This window comes from Vicia villosa, linkage group LG2 (assembly GCF_029867415.1).
Source record: "Vicia villosa cultivar HV-30 ecotype Madison, WI linkage group LG2, Vvil1.0, whole genome shotgun sequence".
Classification (NCBI taxonomy): domain Eukaryota; kingdom Viridiplantae; phylum Streptophyta; class Magnoliopsida; order Fabales; family Fabaceae; genus Vicia; species Vicia villosa.
Genome location: NC_081181.1, coordinates 170574383 through 170594397, shown reverse-complemented (window position 1 = coordinate 170594397; position 20015 = coordinate 170574383). Strand labels below are relative to the sequence as shown.

The 20015-nt window shown below is 30.9% G+C and overlaps 2 protein-coding genes across 2 annotated transcripts; one reads left to right on the top strand and one right to left on the bottom strand.

Annotated features, from left to right (window-relative positions):
- The first annotated feature begins 7814 nt into the window (after window positions 1–7814).
- LOC131647418 (cystinosin homolog) lies at window positions 7815–13369 on the top strand. The gene is made up of 8 exons (XM_058917307.1): window positions 7815–8348; window positions 8423–8555; window positions 9063–9152; window positions 9936–10060; window positions 10223–10265; window positions 12287–12404; window positions 12500–12549; window positions 12675–13369. Exons 1-8 carry the CDS (start codon window positions 8227–8229, stop codon window positions 12846–12848), a joined length of 855 nt encoding a protein of 284 aa, XP_058773290.1. The 5' UTR covers window positions 7815–8226; the 3' UTR covers window positions 12849–13369.
- A 611-nt stretch (window positions 13370–13980) lies between these two features.
- On the bottom strand, window positions 13981–15066 carry LOC131650630 (uncharacterized). Its single transcript, XM_058920334.1, has 2 exons — window positions 14564–15066; window positions 13981–14017 (listed from the first exon to the last, which is right to left on the bottom strand). The coding sequence occupies exons 1-2, from the start codon at window positions 15064–15066 to the stop codon at window positions 13981–13983; spliced, it is 540 nt and encodes a 179-aa protein (XP_058776317.1).
- Window positions 15067–20015: the final 4949 nt, after the last annotated feature.

The following is a 20015-nucleotide window of genomic DNA, read 5'->3' as shown; positions in this document are numbered from 1 at the left end:
TTTCTATTAATATTATTTTAGACATCTTCATTCACAACACTTTCAGCATCCACATTGACTTCTTCATTGGTATTGACATCGTGACAAACCTATTCACTTACAACCTCATTATCCATGTCAATGACACCTTGAATGTCATTGACATCTTCACTAACATCGTCACTTACAACCTTAGTATCCTTGTCAATGATACCTTCAATGCCATTAATATATTCACTAGCATCTTGATTAACTTCTTCAATTTCATTTTAACTGTTATCAACACATTCATTTTTACTAATCTCTCCAGAGACATCTTTATTAATACCCTTACCAACATCTCGAGTATCCTCCTCTGCGTCATTACTAACTTCAACATTTATCTCTTCACTATCAAAAATATATTTATCTTCGTTGAAATCATTAATGACATCTTTCCTAATATTTTCACAAGCAACTTTAGGATAAACATTAGTGAGGGCACCATGCACGGTTTCATTATAACTAGTTTCAACATTTAGGATTTTGTCTATAAAAGTATTACTAGGTGGATTAACACAGTAATTGAAAGCATTAATAGCTTTATTCAAAGTATCCACCTCATCAATCACATCACTTTTGACCTATCTCTTAACTACATCCCGATTCACATTGCTAGTATATGTCACTACTACGAAAAAAAAGATGCCACAACGGCTGACCAACCTTTATGAGGTAAGGGGTGGTTGTTTGTATGATGCTTTTCGTGCGACCGTGATTTTATGCCGTGAAGCGTGCTACCTATCACAATGGTTATTTCAGACAACCGTTGTAATATACTTTAAAGAAAAACTTTTAACAACGGTTGTTCAAAACAACTATTGTGATATATACACTGAGTTTATTATAAATTATGTGAAATGCTTATTTTCCCAATCCTCAATAAACATATAATGTTTCAGTCTGATCTAGAACATTATAATATGACAAATTAAGTTATATTAGAAGAACAAGTTACACGTTCAATGCTAAACAAGAATTCTTCATGTTCTTATCCACATTTTTCTCTTTAATCATTAGAAATTGTTTTAATGCTCCTAGTTCTTCAACCCCCTTCCTTCACCTCTAGTTCATTATACAACATCTTCTTTACTTTGCAAACTAAATAGAGGTGAGGGAAGGGGAGGATGAAGAACTAGAAGTATTAAACCAAATTCTAATGATTAAAGAGCGAAATGCAAATAATGGTCTGAAGAATTCTTGTCTAAAATTGAACGTGTAACTTATTTTCTAATATAACTTTATCTATCATATTACAATTTTCTAATGCAATCCGAAAAATTATATATTCCGTAAGATGTTTGAAAAACACGCAAACTACATAAGATGTAATAAACTCATCGAAAACAAATATTAACAACAACATTCATCAATAACAAACCTTCAATAAATCAATTTGAGTTTTGGTTTGACATACATACATGATCATGAATGAATAATACTAAAGATTATCATGATATTTAATCAAGTAAATTGAAACTCATTCTAAGACTCAAATTGACCGAAATATTTAATCAAGTTAAATAAAAGGTCAGTATAAGTTTCATAGTAACATGAATATCTTATAAAACAATATTTGAAACAATCTAAAATTTTGATTAACTATATGCATAATCAAATAAATATTTTAAGTTAATCTGATGATGCTTGATTTAACCTATAGTTACTTAATCAAGTAAAATTCAAAGAAAATCATACTCAAATTGACCAAGATTACTTAATAAAGTTAAATTTAAAATTCATATGAACCTCTATTTAACTTGGATTGCTTATCTAAAAAGTTTAGGAGTCAATTTAAAATTTAATTTAACATATATAGGTAATCACATAACAATTATAAGTCAATTTAGTTGGATTTAAGTGTAAGGAAGGCCTGACCCAAGGGGTAGGCAACCTAGACCACCGCCTTGGGCCTCCAAATTTTATTTTTCCATTATGATTGTGTTTGTGGTGGAAATTGTTAACAAAAAATAATTGATGCATGATACATATAAGCAAATTTATTTTACTAAGGTGAAAATAGGTAGTCAACAATAGTCCAAATAAAAAAAAATAATAGTTAAATTCCAAATAAGTAAAATTTTACATAGGATCACCTATTTTTTAATTAAGATTGGATAAAATAAATCTATTATCAATTAAATATTATTAAAGAAAATTGGTTTAAACTTTTATATATATATATATATATATATATATATATATATATATATATATATATATATATATATTAGTGGTTTTATTTTAAAATTTGTCTTGGCCTCGATGCACGTTGGGTCAGCCCTGGTGTAAGTTATCAAATTTCACATCATCTATAAATAAATAAAATTTATAAATATATAAAAGAGGTATTTCAAATATCCAATGTCTTAAATTTTTTTTTGGATGAAGTTATATTGTCTCATTCTCTTATAGTTTTGGAGCATTGAATTTGTTGTTATTCTTTCACAACCCTAAACAATTACTATCTCTCATATTCTTGAAACATTGCTCCTGTTGTCACGCCCGATTTCTCTAAACTCTAACATATTTAATACAACGGTTAAAGACAAATAACTAATAAAATAAAATAAAAAGTCAATGTGAGACTAAAATCATCATGGATGCCTTAATATTAACATAAAAATCATCATGGATACCTTAACATAAAAGTTATGCACATGATAAAACAATATGCTATATAATAGGAACCGAGTGGAGGACCCACCATCACATGCAAACAACCAAATTCCGTTTGACTTGTATTTCATACTATAAAATTAGTATAAACACTTGTTGCGTTTGTACTCGTTTTCTTACCAAATTAGGAAAATAAGAATTCCGTAAAGCATCTTATAACGTACAACCAAGGCCTTTCTCCACGTTAAGAATAGAGGATTGTTATTCCAATATAATAAAACCTACCACCAATAATACAATAATGTTATTATAGTACAAATTGACTTTGGGAGCCTTTCAAAATTACCTAGATATGATAAAACCTATCACAAGATATAATAAAACCTATCACAATATTTTTCATATAACTTTATTTTTTTAATAAAAAAGTTAATTAAAACATAAAGTGCAACATTCTAGTCAAATATTATTAAAAAATGAAAAGGTTTTATGGAGTTGGAAAATTCTCCATTTTTCAAAAGAAATGAAAAACTCTATTTTGGTATATGATGTTTAAATTTTTGGTATTTTGTCATATACTTTTTGTATTATTTGACATGTATATAACCAAAACTTTAATAATGGAATTCCTCATTTCTTTTTAGAAATGGAGAAAATTCCTACCTGATCCTAAGAAATTAGACCAAAATTTATGATAGAATTAATGGAGGCAAGTGATGATCGCCAATCGTTTAATTTTTAAAATTTTTAAAGAAAATCTTGATGAAGAAAAAATATTACAATTTGATTTCAAAAGAGAACAGAAATGCATTATTTAAATCTAAACTTAATATGATCAAACTTATTACGACTATGCTTCAAGTAAACAATTAGATGCTCTCAGCTAGAGGTGTCAAAATGGGCCGAAACCTATGGACCGGCTTATTAGGCCCCAAAAAAGTTAGGGTTTGGGCCTTATTTTTCGAGCTTATTTACATCTGGGTCTTTTTAAGTCCGGCCCGAAAAAGTCCTAAAAAATATGGGCCGACCCATATGGACCATGGGTAGCCCGCCAGCCCGAAAAAAAATGAAAAATTTTAATTTAATTAAAAATTATCCTTTCCTAATTCATAAAGGTATGCTATAAATAATTTGCGTATTATGTATTTTAATATTTCTTTAATATTATAAATGTATAAATATCAAACAAAAGTTGATGGTTTAATTTAATTTCAAATTAAAAGGTTTCATCCTAATATAATTATGTAGATAGTATAGAAAAGACATAATGATGTATTCTAATTAAAAATAAGGTTGAATAATTGATTAACATCCTAATAACATATAGTTTGTTGTTATAATTGTTATAAAATTTTAATTTGCACAAGTTATTTAATTTTGTGTGCTACATTGAATAATTGAATAATTTGTGATGTATTCTGAAAAGTTGGAATTAAGTTAATGTGTTGTTTTCCATTTTAATTGTAACTTATATTGATTATTAAAAATCCTAATATTAAATATAAAACTTAATATATATATATATATATATATATATATATATATATATATATATATATATATATATATATATATATATATATATATATATAAGTATTATTGCATGCAATTTCATGGATATTTAGAAAAATAAGGAGAAAACTTTATTATTTTTTAAAAATAGGCCCGTTTAGGGCTGGGGTACGTTTAGGCCGGATAGTCCGCAGCCTAGACAGGGCTGGGCCTAGGTAATAAAAATAGAGTCCATTTGAATATGGATTTTATAGACCCGACTCTGAAAAGCTCGATACCCGCATGGGCTGACCCGTTTAGGGCCGGGTGGTCCATTTTGACAGCTGTACCCCACCAAGTAAAATCATAAACTTTTGATTGTAAGAAGCAACTTTGTCAGCATATTGATTATCTTTTTTAAAAATATGAGTTACAAGGAAATACATGTCCTTGAGATGTTCAAACAATTAAGCCAAGGAGTAACGTCAATTGTTATCAAATTCAAACCTCAATCTATTTCGTCTAAGACCAGATAACAAAACCAAATAATATTATCAATGCTCAAATAATATAACAAAGTACTATCCAACAACTAAGATGACAATTTAATATTATTTATAAAAGGGAAAGTAATATATCTACAATAATACAATTGGAGGTTTCTTGAACTCGACTAAACTAATTCTATAAGCTAAAATGATACGCCAAGAAAAGATGTCGACTAACTTCATTGACTTTATGATTGATAATAAATTTTATTGATATTATATAATAAGAGCTTTTTATCTATAGTGGATTTTGTGATACAATAAAAAATTATCAAATGTATCATAAGATTATATATATATATATATAATTCAGTCATATAAGTTTGTATTGTCAAAGAATTCAATTTATAATTCTTTATTTAGCATTGTTTCGTTACAGAATAAGAAATGATGATGATTGCAGAAATTACATCGAAATAGGATTTTTGGTGCATTAAATCGATGTTATACCGTAGATCGAAGGTTTCGATCACGGTACTTCTTGAATCAGAGGTATCGATATTGATGCGATGTCGTTAACCGGTGTTGCTATCTCTGATACGGTGTATTTAATAAAGGGGTACCTGCATGGTTAACACTCAAACGCCAAAGTCTGTTTAGAGTTCGAGATAGATGGCAGTGAAAATAGAGATTAGAGATTGCGTACCTTAACACTCTTTATGATGGTATTTATACCTTGGACATGGCGGAGTAGACTAGGTAATTGTCCTTGTTCTGTTGGGCCCTTTGCTGACGTGGAGTAGTGAATCCTGAATCTTTGGCCGACATGGAAGAGTTGCCCCGAGACTCATCGAAATTTTTTGATTTCGGGGATTCTTTCTATAATAGTGGGTTGTCTGAAAGGAATTTTGTCCAAGCGTCGGCTGACAACACCGCTTTGGTTTTGCCAAAATGTGATGTGAATGTGAGCATCAAATGCAACCCTATCATAGAAACGTTTTTCTCCATTTTTTTCTTCAACGTGTGACCATAAAAGGTATGAGATGACATGACTTAACTTTCTGTGTACTCGAGTGTGGTTGTCTTCCCCAGATGAAATTCGACTATTGATTTGTCCCTATTTTCTGCTTTTAATCTGATCCATTCAATTGCCTTCGCAAATATAAAGATGGAGATAGTACGTGGAAAAAAATTAGCCCTCTCGTTGACCGAGTTTCCCTTGTCTCTTTGAATTTTCCTCTCTTGTCTGTGAGTATTTACTTTCTAGAATAAGTGTCGCCACACGTTCACAAGTTTAAAGCATTAAAGCTTCGATTTTCCAACCCCTTCCTCGTTCAACGCCTTCGCCTTACTATTTCAAGGTACCTTCTTTTCTCCTTAGTTTTTACTCAAGTTTTTATCGCATTTTTATTACGATGAGTGGTAAGCCTATTATCTTTGAGAGTGACTCAGAGGCTAGTGTTTCTTCATCTTCAAAAATGGTAATGGAGTCCGAATCCCATTCATTTCCCTCTGTCACTGGGAGTCTTGAATCAGAAATCAACATTTTTAGATATGTTTAGGAAGATATGATCTCAATTCTCAAACTAATGTTGACATGTACTTCATGTCAAATTATTTAAATTATTTTAATATAGTTGATTTTTTTCTCAATTATTCGTTATACTTAAGGGTGAAATATACACAAGGATAAATAAATATATGGCTTTATTCTATATTATATTGGTCTATTGGCCACCGTTTTACAATCGTGGTTCATAATAAACCATAACTTAAACTTAAATATGAAAACCTTAACACAAATTTTAGGCAACAGTTTTGGAATTGTGGCTTAAATTGAACTGTAATCTAAATTAAAAGGGTAAAACATGGTTTGTTCACAGATTTTAGATGTTTCTTTTGTATTTCTATGGCTAAAGTAAAAAAAAAAAAAGCCCTATGAGAATAGTTAGCGACCATATACCCCACGTTTGGAAACATCCCAAAAATCTTAGGCATCTGTTTCTAATTTTAGGCTGTGGAGTTTTGTTGTTGGCTAAACTCAATTTTACTGTAGTGTTAAAGATTTCCAACCAACTATCAACTAACTTAGCAAGATCATATGTGAGTCTCTAAGTAGCTAAGCACTCTAAAATGTGTTGTTGTTGCATGGACTTCTAATTTTCAAACTTGTGATCCTGTCTATTCTAAGACTTGATCGCTTGTAAAATACAACGTGAAAGAATTAACAACTGAACCCAAACACCTATAAATCTCGGCTCAACAACTATCTTATAAATAACATCTTCTAATGCATGAGAAAAAGAACGATGACATCTCAAACCTACATACCTTCCCTCTATATGCATTTAGTTTTTGTTTATTTATTCTTAATGTCAAATATTACAATAATATAAAAGCAAGTTTCATTAAATCAAATTCTACAACACATTGTTGTCTCAAGTTTTTTTATTAAATGTGCAATTATGTCCAATTCAATGCAGCTCTCAAGATTTTTTTCTCTCTTTTATATATATATATATATATATATATATATATATATATATATATATATATATATATATATATATATATATATATATATATATATATATCATGATCAAATGACACCAAGATATTAAATTTAGTAATATGACACCTGCAATAATTTTTTACCGCATATTCGTATAACAAAATCTACCGTTGAATTGAAAGCTAACATCATATAGATCAAGTCCATAAAATTCAACATCAATCTAAAATTACTTGATATGTTGTAAAGTTCAATTTTTTACATTAATGTTAAAATACATATAAAAATATTATCAAAAAATCTAATAAATAAAAAATATTTTGATATATTAAAAAAATGAGATTAATCAAAGTCAAAATAATTAAAATAAATTACATTTTTTATTCATATATAATAATATTTTTGATATGCTATTTTTAATTATTATAATTGTATTATTTATAAAATTTGGGTTCATTTACTAAATTAGAAGGAGACTTCCAATTTAATTGGACCGACCATATATATATATATATATATATATATATATATATATATATATATATATATATATATATATATATATATATATATATATATATATATATATATATATATATATATATATATATATATATATATATATGCTCGGTTGATGTAGAACAGGTGGCCAGCAACAGTAGACTTGATCTTCGGTGATGAATGAGAATAAAGGGGTTATACCTGCAAGGCACTTCGATGCCAAAGTAAGAAAGAAAACAATAAGGTACAACAGAAAATATGAGAGTTTGGGCAAAATTTGGATTACCTTGCCCTCTAGAAGTAGGTCTTAACTAGATGGGCGTACGGGACTAGCCGTTGCCGGAGACGACTGTCCAGCGTGCTCGGATGATCCTTGGTCGTGGAGACCTAGAGATTAGTCGTGCCTGGTAGAGAGGGGAACTTGCCTTCTGCCGGTTCTATGGATCCGGTTAATGCTTATTGGGCCTATATAAAAGCTTTATATATGAGTCTGCAAGAATACAACTTAGAGTGTATTTTAACTACTTTTTAATTAAAACTTCCTAAAACATACATTATATATAAGCATATGAATTAGAGGATATTTCATTTCATAAGATGGCAACTGAATGGAACTCTGATATCCTTCATGTAACATACACTGTGTTTGGATGGATCGCTTTTCTGGCTTGGGCTTGTAGTTTCTATCCTCAACTTTTCTTGAACTTCTCAAGAAAAAGGTATTATTCATTTTATTTCTTTAATCTCAATATTTTGAGCAAGATGTTTTATTTGTAAAAATTGAAAATTGCAGTGTGGTTGGTTTGAACTTCAACTATCTGTTATTGAACAACACCAAACAAACCTTATATCTCATCTACAACGCCACTTTGTACTTCAGCAATACTGTTCAGTTTCAGTATCATAAGAAATATGGCTTTGATCAGGTATTTATTTTTGGATTTCATCTATTTTATCTTTTATCTTCGTATTGCTTCTTGATCCCTTATCTCATTTCAATAAACTAAATTCAATGATTTTGTTATAAGAAAGAAAGTTCAAAAATGGTCTTTTTCCAAAACCATATTTGTGTAAATTAAAATATAATCTTGAATATAATTTTCCAAAATCTTCTCCTTCATGCATCGTGAGACTTTTCATTCTTTTATTGAATGATGATGACTTTGCTTGTTCATCAAGTCACTTATTTAACAAAGATAATGTTTTCTACTCCATTGTATTTGATAATTGATCAACTATACAAATAATTTTAGTGTATTTTATTTGATATACCTATAAGCTAGATAAAATAATATAATTTTTACTTTTATATATCTTTCTAAAAAATTATATTACTTTATTAAAATTATCCAGACACGCTCTAGATATATTTGAGGGTAATTAAGTTTTCATTTAAATAAGTGAGATATATTATGGTTTATTTCCTTTTGTAGATGATACCAGTAGGTGCAAACGACGTTGCCTCCTCGATAAATGCTGTTGTGCTTACAGGAATGATTTTGTTCCAAACTACAATATATGAGGTATTGTTTCATTTACTATTAGGGTAATGCTCACGAGTGCCCCAGGGACATTGGTTAAGAGATTAAAAAGGTAAGTTGAACATTGTTTAATAAAGTAAAAAGATATGTTTTTACCTAAAATATATGTATTAAATGAACTGAAAATATATAATTAACTTTTTTAAAGAAGATTAGGTGTATTCAATGCATTGAATCTAAAATATTTTCTTAATTTGGAATGCTTAACCAGTGCCCCTGGAGCACTCGTTAGCATGACCCATTACTATTATCATGTATTGAATATTATTATTGTTATTTTTATTATTATTATTATTATTATTATTATTATTATTATTATTATTATTATTATTATTATTATTATTATTATTATTATTATTTAAAATATTATCATTTATTGGTCAAAATTTTCCAAAATTTTAAAATTGAAATAATTTAAACATGTTATACTATGTAAATGTAGATGGACCTATAAGATTCTTTGGACATAAAATATATTTTATATAGACCTATGTAAAATATATTATCAATCGTATAAGTCAAATGATATGTATTATTTTGTTTAAATTAGTTTAAATTTTTAGCTAAAGTACAATTTTTGACCATAATATTTCTTTATATTTTTTTTCATAACGTGATAGCTGTTTAAAAACAATTTTTATTAAGTCATTCCTTGAAATGTTGAATTGTACATAAACTGGATATAATCTCATCAGCAACATTACATATAGTCATATAGAAGAGTTAATGATTATTTTTTTTCTCAAATTTTGTTTTTTTGTGTAGCGTGGAAATCAATCAATATCAAAAATTACCATTGGTATTGTAAGTGTGGTGTGGATAACTGTTGGAGTTTGCTTTTTCATGGCATTCCCTTCCAATTCTTGGCTTTGGCTAATTTACATCTTTAAGTGAGATATTTTGATTTCCATCATATAATTTTAGATTTTATTTAACAACATTGTCCTTAGGGTGAAAGTTTAATGTTCTATTTTATGTCATATCTCATTGAACATTAATATTTAATTACATTTTAATTTATATCTAATTATTGAAATAAATATTTTGTGCAGTTCAATGCAAGTAATTCTGTCAATTATCAAATATATTCCTCAGGTTAGAATTTCTTCTTTCATTTCGTTTCTTTCATTTTATTACCTCAACGGAAAAATCATATGTTTGATGATAATTTATATTAAATATGTTGGCATGTTTTTTTTTCTGGTTGATTGTCCTCCATTGGTTGGTTACTTGTATGTAAGTAACCGTACAAAATATAATCCATAGTTGATTCCTATGAATATATAAGATAATGGTTAATTTTATTTTTTACCCTCTTATTTTTATTCATACACAAAATACATTCATTCAACTCAAAAACCTCATATTTCGACACATTCTTAGAGTTTAGAATAAAAAGTAATGATGTAACATGTTAAGAGTATCATACTAGACAATATATGACATGAACATGTGTATATAAGTAAGATGATTTTCATCTTACAAGTTAATTTTGAAGGATTGAATTAGGCCAAAATCACACATTCTAAGATGGTATAAGAGATTGTCCAAGATCTAGTGGACAATCTTTTAATAGGTTTCCAATAACGGGGTACCTTACATTCATGCTTAAGATGTCATGTCTTGAGCATGTGGATGTGTGTTCAAGAGTCTCACATTAAAAATGATATGGTCTCAATATATATATATTTATAAGTGTTGATAATCCCCGCCTTACAACTCGATCAAACTACGCTTTTCTTATTACTCTCCTCAAAGCAACAAAGTTTCGACACAAGAAGGTACAATAGTCTGAAGTAGATCTTTTATCAATTAAAGAACCTGCACAATCAACATCAGTGTATAAATTATATGTGTCCCAATAGAGAAAGCCTGATAGCATGTGGCTCGAATATCATCTTAAAACCTGGTTGAACATAACTCATCCATATATAACTGACTTGTAAGGTGAGAGCAGACCATGCTTTATAAACACTACATAGCCCATATCTCTAGGCAATGAGGGACTTATAAATCCAACCCTTCAAATACAACACAATAAAGGTGATAGAGACTGCAATAAAGGCAAGCCAAATGCCGATATTAAGCAACTAGGGACAGATCGCGATGAAGACAAAATTCGTTGCAAAAATTTTTCAATGGTGTGGCATATGACGATAATGATTTTATTACACCTACTAATAACTTATGTGTCACCTAACATCATTAAAATATGTGATTAATAGATAGACAATCTTCCTTTAGCAAGTTAGACGAGTATAAACGTACTTGAACTTGAGCCAATCAACTTTTTTAAGTCTAATAGGGTATATCACGATCACAAAGACTTTAGACTTTGTCACTAACCGGTAATGGAAAATAGTAGTGAACCCCGATTTTAAGGAAGTTGCACACTGGGATAGGTTTAAAAAAACATGCTAAAAAATATACGAACCAAAATCGGGAGCCACGTATTCCAAAATAGAGGGAACACTCATGCACTACCCGCATAAATATCCAAATAATGTAGCATCTCTTTAGGCCACAATTCTACGCCCAATACTATTGTTTCCTATATACATACAAAAACTTGTAAATCATAATATACATTGAATCAATCTATATATCTATTTTACGCATTTTATCTCTTAATTTATTTCATTTTTATGCATTTCATAGTTCAATAATTAACATCCTTGCACATTGTACTTAAAGATCTCTAGAGTAGGTAAGAAACTCAAATCTAAGAGAAACATTTCCTTCCTTTGCATAATTACTTTTAATAGAATCGTGACCTAATCGGTTGAGATAAGATTCGATAAATTTAGTCGATCTATGATATTAAAGGCAAAGTCTCTTTCACAAAAAAATAATTTAACATTATCCAAAAATTCAGAGAAACCCACTTAGGGAATCAAGACGGGATAAAATTTCTTATCCAAAAAATCAGGGAAGTATAATCAAAACCAAAGTTGAAGAACCAAAGTTGAAGAAGAAGTGATTTTTCACATGATTTATAAACATTACAATTATGAATAATTGATAGATGTTTATTTTTGCTCATAACTTTCACCTATTTTTGAGAACTAGTTTTACCAAACAGTTAAACTAATTATTGCATGTGCCATAAAATACAGGTAGCTATGAACTTCATGCTAAAGAGCACAGTTGGATTTAGTATTGGAAATGTGTTCTTAGATTTAAGTGGAGGATTTACAAACACTATTCAAATGGCTACACAATCTATTGATCAAAGTATGTGTTTATTTCTAATTTCACTTAACATTTCAAGTAACTTGATGAATCAATGCATATATTATTGACACATTAATATTTTTTTGTCATTTTAGAATCTTGGGTGAATTTCTCAGGAAATATTGGCAAAGTAATGCTATGTACGGTATGTGGTAGTTTTTTTCTTCATAATTATTAATTTAAATAAGAAAAAAAATTCTTAAACAAAACATCATTTAATTTTCTAGACCTAAAATATTTACTTATATATATGTTGAATAAATTTTTCAGGTATGCATGTTCTTTGATCTTGTTTTTATGTGTCAACATTATGTGTTGTATCCATCAAAGAAAGAATCATCAATCACTCCTTCTAAATTTGATGACAAACTCAAAGAGCCTTTTATCATGTCTTCTAATCAGCCATTAACAACAAATGTGCCACTGGCTGAAAATATTGTTTGATTTTGTATTTATTTGTAAAGTCAAAATGATGATAATTAGTCATGAAAATATTGTTTGATTCTTTTTGTTTATAAAGTGAAAATATTGTTTCATTTATGGATATTTGGGGTGTAAGTAACAATCTAGTAAGAACATATAATGGGCTACTTATGGTGATCAACCATCTCCTAGTATAAATAGAACCTTTATGTCATTATGTTAAAGAGAATTTCTTATTAGACCCCCTAGTCTTCTTGGTCACCCACGCTGAAATTTTCAAAATGCCCCTTTATGTTGGAAATGCATTTTCGAAGTCAACTTTTTATGAAAAAAAAGGTGGTTTCTGAGATGCACTTTCGAAAACGCCATTTTTTTTGTAAAAAAAGGTGTTTTCGGAAGTGCATTTCCGAAATAAAGTTTTTTCCCTAAAAAAGGTGGTTCTGGAAGTGCATCTCCGAATTCACCCACTTGAAAGAATTCGGATATGTACTTCCGAAATCTTCTCTGATACAGAAACCATGAAACAAACAACAACGCTTCGATTTATTATAAAACATGGAAATTACAAACATCACATAACATTAAATTAAAGTTACATATTGTTAAACACGGGTAGGTGAAGATGAGTCAACATTTTGGTAACGTCGGCCCCCGATCTTTGAAGTTTCGCATCCAACTCGATCGGGCCCTTCGAAGAAAATCGGTTGAAAGTTGTCCATAAAACCGTTAAATCTTCGTCGTTCTTGACTTCAAATGGGGTGAACTCCACGTCTCCCTCGTTGTTAAGCGAAGGCGAGCGGTACTCAAGCTTGACAACCTTCCGATTTTCCGGATATTGCAAGAGAGTGTTGAGCGACGTTATCAATTCCGCGAACGACGTGTCGCGTGAGAAGCGAAATTGGAACGGCGTCGGGTAGCCACTGCTGAAGTAGACAAACGCAAGGTGGGGGTAGGTTTGTGTCATTGTTGTTTTGAAGCTTGATGTTGATGAAAAGGATTGGAGTAGTATTTATAGACTTATTGGAGCAATAATGACCCAACAAACCTTATCTTGCTTTCAGTGGATGTTTCGGCAATGTACTTCCGAAAACAACCCAAATCTCATTAAATTTCGAAAATATACTTCCGAATTAAGCAGAAACAAACCTGAAATTTAAGTTTTGAGCTGTGCAGTCTGTTTTGACAAATAACTACAAATTGAACCAAGCATAAGCATAACATAAACAATGACAACATAAAATATAGGCATATAATATATGTATTGAATTGGTTTGATTTTACATTCTAAACGACAATACATACAAAAAATGACACGCACCGGTCATTACAAACAAAAATGGTCCGGTAAAAACTAAAATTCGCCGAACCAATCGGTGACGCTTATATCTAAAACCGATATGTTCTTCGACCGCTATCTATTTTCCTCACGCTCTTGCTTCATCATTTCTTCAAACTCCTCCATTCTTTCAACAAAAGGATCCGACCAAGTCTCCGCCTCATTTGTATGAAGTGCCGTCCACTGACAAGAAGTAGTCGGTATAGGACACCCCGGTTTCAAAAAAACTTGCACAAAGTGGCGCGATCTTAGATACCCGATACATATGATGCGGCTCGACGCGTCCAAAGGCGGTCGACTATGAAGTGGAAAAAATGTCTCACATAATTCAAATCTCGTCAAATCGACACACACCCGATCATACGCACTTGCTATGAGATGGCCCATATCGGGGAATGACATCCATTTCGAAACTAGGGCGTGACCTCTTAGTGATTGAACAAGGGAAACATGAAGTTTATCAAAGTTTTCTTGATTTTCATAGAGTCGGCTGTAGATGTCCCTATGCGAAGTCAACTCTGAAATAAGTGCCCGTTGAATAAGAGTGTGATTTTCTTCTCCTTTTTCGAGCAAACCGGAAACGACCCGATTTCCACAATTACCGTCGGTGCCAACCTCAACTATGTTATCAATATATTTGTGCATAAAAAGCGGCATCTCATCAATGTAGATCATTGGAGATTTTTTTATCGGAGGTGTGCGCGGCAGCTTCGAAATACGAGCTCCTTTGTTAGCACTAGACTTGGACTTTGGTGTTGGTGAATCCAAGATCAATGCATCAACATGTTCAAAGTAGGAATGAGATCGTTTGGTTGATGTGTCTTCTTGGGTACTTTTCGGCTCTTTTGGCGCACCTTTGGTTTTAACCGGTTGAGATGGTGGTTTCAAATCGGTGGTCTCCATAAATGCACTTTTTCGCAAGCTATTAAACTTGATCCTGATGTTATACACGATGTTATGACATCGAAGACTGAACAGATAATACATTGCAGAAGATAAATAACACAGTGAATTGTTTACCCAGTTCGGTTCAACCAACCTACATCTGGGGGCTACCAAGCCAAGAATAAGTCCACTATAATAGAATCAATTCATAGACCCTCAGCAAACCTCCAGTCTGCGATCTAATCACTTAAGACTACTCGTACTATACTTTACCTAAAACACTCCTAGGTATGAGGCCCCCCTCAATTCCCTTTATCAATCACAACCTGTGATATTCTAAACAACAGTATTGAAGACACTCTTCAAGACACAATATTTGATCTTGCTTCATAGCTTTCAATCAAGAACATAATACTCAACTCTTACCTATAGATTTCAAGTGAGAACAAGACTTCTCTTACCTACAGGTTTCGAGAAGGACATGGTAGCCATCCCACAACCTGGGTGGTCTACCTTTACAAACCCTAATGACTATATTATTCTTGGTTTGCGTACAAAACTAGGTTACAAAGGTTTCTTTTTATAACCTATTCCCAATTGGACTTGGGCTTACAATCGCAGCATTACTAGCTGTTACAAATCAGCAGATATCTTCTGCTAAAAGAAAGGTCTTCAATCATAAGTTTCCTAGTTTATCTCCTAAATTAGAAACTGTTGAATCTTCAATATTCTGATTTGATTCTTCAATATTCTGACTTGATTCTTTTGACCTTTAAATCTGCACCACATAGGATTACATAATATTCCATAGAATATTTTGTATCTGTTGAGTATCAGACTGAATCTTCATATTCCAATTCTGCAGGCGCGATGTCATGAGTTGATGTCATGACATTCCATATAACATCTTGCTTTTGTACCTGCTTTGTTCTTTTATATTTGCAAGACTTATACATTCTATTACATATTGCTGCTATTATATTTTAGTCAAACATAAATGCCAATCAACCGATAAAAACATCAACAATGTCTTTTCTTATCTCTTTCTTTATATTTTTGTTGATGACATAAGGGGGAGTAAGATAATAAGTATTTAAGCTTTGAATATGATAGTTATATCATTTCTTAAATTTCGAAGAGTTATATATATTGTGCTCTAAAGTTAAATTTAATTAATGTAGATAGAACTTTGGGGGAGCTTACAAACCTCACCCTTAGAACTATCATACTAAAGGGGAGCTTACAAACCTCAGACCCTGGAGTCAACATGTTAATTAAATCAAAAACCATTGTTCTTAAATACATGTGTTTTTCATCATCAAAAAGAGGAAGATTATTGAAACAAAATTGGTTTGTACGATATCCTTGAGATTTTGATGATAACAAAGTAATTAAAGAACAATTGGCTATACTAACATACGTTCAAGTGAGCAGGACCTTAGACTAAAATTTATGATACAAGTCAAGTTCTAACACTGAAGTTGAACATTTAAAGAGAAGCTTGAAGATTTGAATATAAAGGATCATAACCTCAGCATCAGACTCTGAAGGAGGTCAACTTTTGAAGACTCAAACTCTTAAGAAAGTTAACCTCTAAAGATCTAGACTATAAAGACTTAGCCTCTTAAGATCCAGACTCTGAAGACTCGGAATCTGAAGCTGGTAAAATGCGCAAGGATCAAGAAGATTTTGAAAGGTAATAATCAGACTCAGAGTCCATTTTATCTTCTTATGATCTCGTGCATAACAAAGCGAGGAATTCGCACAGACAGTACGGATGGAATGGATAATTCCTTTTGAAGCTAAGGATCTTCAAAAGTGTTTTTCCAGGCATTAACCATTTGAAGAAACATCTCAATGTATCTGATCAAAGCTTCTCAAAGACTCATTTGTGCAAGAAGTCTTCTCCAACGTCTTTATTATGCCTCTCTATTTAAGGAGCTGAAGACTTGAAGAAAATAACGAACTATTAACAAACAAATAGTTGTTACTCTATCAAATCAAAAACACAAGTTTTACTTAGAATTTCTTAAACACTTGTACGTTCTTAGAAATTCTTAAGTCTTAAGAGTCTTTTATATTGTATCTTGTTTACACCTCTGATTATATATCAAGTGTAATTCTTAAACAATATATCATCTCTAAGTTAGATTGTAAGAAGTCTCTTGCTTGTGTACTTGATCATATGAAGTCTCTTGCATGTGTGCTTAAGCGTCAAGAATTCTCTCACTTGTGTGCTTGAGTATGAAATCCTCTTGCTTGTATGCTTGATCATTGGAAGTCTCTTATCTATTATAACATATTACTCTTGTTCTAATTGATTAGATGAATGTCCTAATCTATTAGATAGTTTAGTTTTGCGTCCCTAATTGATTAGAAAGCTTCTAAATATATTATGTAGTTGTATTAATTGGTTTTTAGAAATTTTAATTAAAAATAAGAAGTTTGAAATACTTTTTTCTATGTGTGTGGGCATCGCCTTAGTACTATAAAACTTACACTTGATTCCTTTGCATTTAACTAATCAACTTATAAGATAAAAGACTAAGTGCAAAACCAAGTGAGGTTTCACAATTTCATAACTTCAGACTTCAGTACCTTTTAAATTCATTAAGCTTTCATTAGTTCTTTCATTTGAAACTTAACTTCACTTCCTTTTTATTCCACGAGTTCCTTAGATTCAAATTTGATTTTATCTTTTATCTACAACTTGAACACTTGGACTTGAGACTTCTTCTTTATTGATGATGTTTTATGATTTTGTCTTTGTTATTCTTTACCTGCACAACATAACCACAAACCATAGATCATCCTAACCATTTAAAAATCTTATACCGAACAATTTAAATAACCTCACAACAAACAAATGAGAAACCAATCTAACAAGCCACTGCACACAAGACAAAAAAACCTACCAAATTAGTAATACCCTACACTTGAGTAGATTCTCTGTGGTTGTGATTTTATCTTGCTAAAGTTACCAAGAAAAAACCATAAGCGTAAGGGCCTAGCTAATCAAAATAAGAGGAAGAATCAAGTTCCCTACTTGGAGAGGAAAATAAGCAAGATGGTATGACTATATTTGGACAAAGAAATATAGGCTACCGAGAAAACCATATCCCTATCATGAAGCCACCACCACTTGTCAGTATATAGAGTGAATGACACACCTTGGATCGAGGGGAGAATATTAGTAATGAAGTGTTACTCATGGGCGAAAAAAAGTTCTTCTCCATCTCAAATCCCAAACTACATCCCATCCTTCTCATCTACCAATCTCATCCATGATCCCATGTGGTTGCTCAAAGATGATAAAAAGTCTGGGAAACCTAATCATAAAAGGAGTATACCTAACCCAAGGTCCAGCCTAAAAGGATGTGTGAAGACTCCATACCATTTTTCTAGTAATACCATCAACGAACCAATCATCTTTGAAGCCAAGGAGAGACGCGAATTTCCACCAAATTGACCCTAGCCTAAAACCCAAGGAACCAAACTTACAAACCAATGATTCAAAAAAAAAATCTACTTAGTTACTAAATTAACAAGTGGATCCCACATAGCCTTAAGGCGGGGGCTATCCCCCCACTATAAACCAAGATACCATAAAGGGAGGAACTCTAGCTTACAATAGGAAAATCTTTAGTTGAGTATAAAATCATGGTCCATATTCATCCATATAAGGCTATTCTTCACAAAATTAACCTTAAGGTCTGAAGTATGCCCAAAACTCCTAAGAATGGTCTTTGTAACCTTAAGATTATCAACCGAAGGATTATCCAGGACTCCACTAGTTTCCAACACTTTTGCTACCAATTTGTATACAAAGACTCAACTAGAAAAACAGGTCATAAATGACTAAATTGAAATTTGACCTTAGAGATCAAGATCATAAAATAAGAAACAAAATAGTTTTTGATTTACAATTTTACCGTTGTAATTATGATTGATTTTAGAGACATTAGTTACTATGTAGTTTCAGAAATTGATCCTCTCCGGCCCTTTTGAAGTTGTCATCTCTTCTTTTTTTCAATTCAATGGTTAATAAGCCATCAAAGAAAAAGTGAAAGCACAGTGTGTGTCTATATATATATATATATATATATATATATATATATATATATATATATATATATATATATATATATATATATATATATATATATATATATATATATATATATATATATATATATATATATATATATATATATGATGTATTAAGTAGGAGGACTTTTTAAATAAGAGATAAGAGAATTAAATCTTGATCATTGAATGTGATAAATAATCTGGATGAAGTCACATTCAAGTCATGACAATTAATATTCATCAAGACCCAATATATAGTACGAGATCCATATCCTGTAGTTTCCTTTTTCTTTGTGCCTAACCTCTTTGCATTCTAAATTATATATAATTATGACAACTATTTTAAGATTATAAAATCAATTATCAATATTAGTTATTAATTCTTCAAAATGGTAGTAATTAAAGTAGTGCAAGTGTCGTGCGAAAAAAATTTAAATAACCACTTTTTACAAAAAAATACAAAAAAATCGGTTTTTCAACAAATTTGGCAAAGTGTCTAGGTTTGGCAGCACACCCTAGAGTATGCTCCAAACCAAATGGCGCATTAGTGTAAAAATGGGGTGTATGTGCCATTTCATCTGGCGCCAATGTGTCACCCACATTAGGTTAGCCATTTGAAATGGCGCCTATGTGGGTTTTTCTTTTTTCTTTTCTTTTTTTCTTTTTTTACAAATAATAATTGGAGATCCATTTGGACTATCGGAAACAAATATTGAAACAACGATTGAAATAAATAAAGGTGGAAGTAAATAAAGTTGGGTCATAGGGTCGATTTCATAACAACACACATGTGTCAACTCTGATATGTCCCAAGATCATACGAAGCTTAGTTATGATCTTATCTATCAGGAGATCGTGCCTGTTATCAACTGTGACCC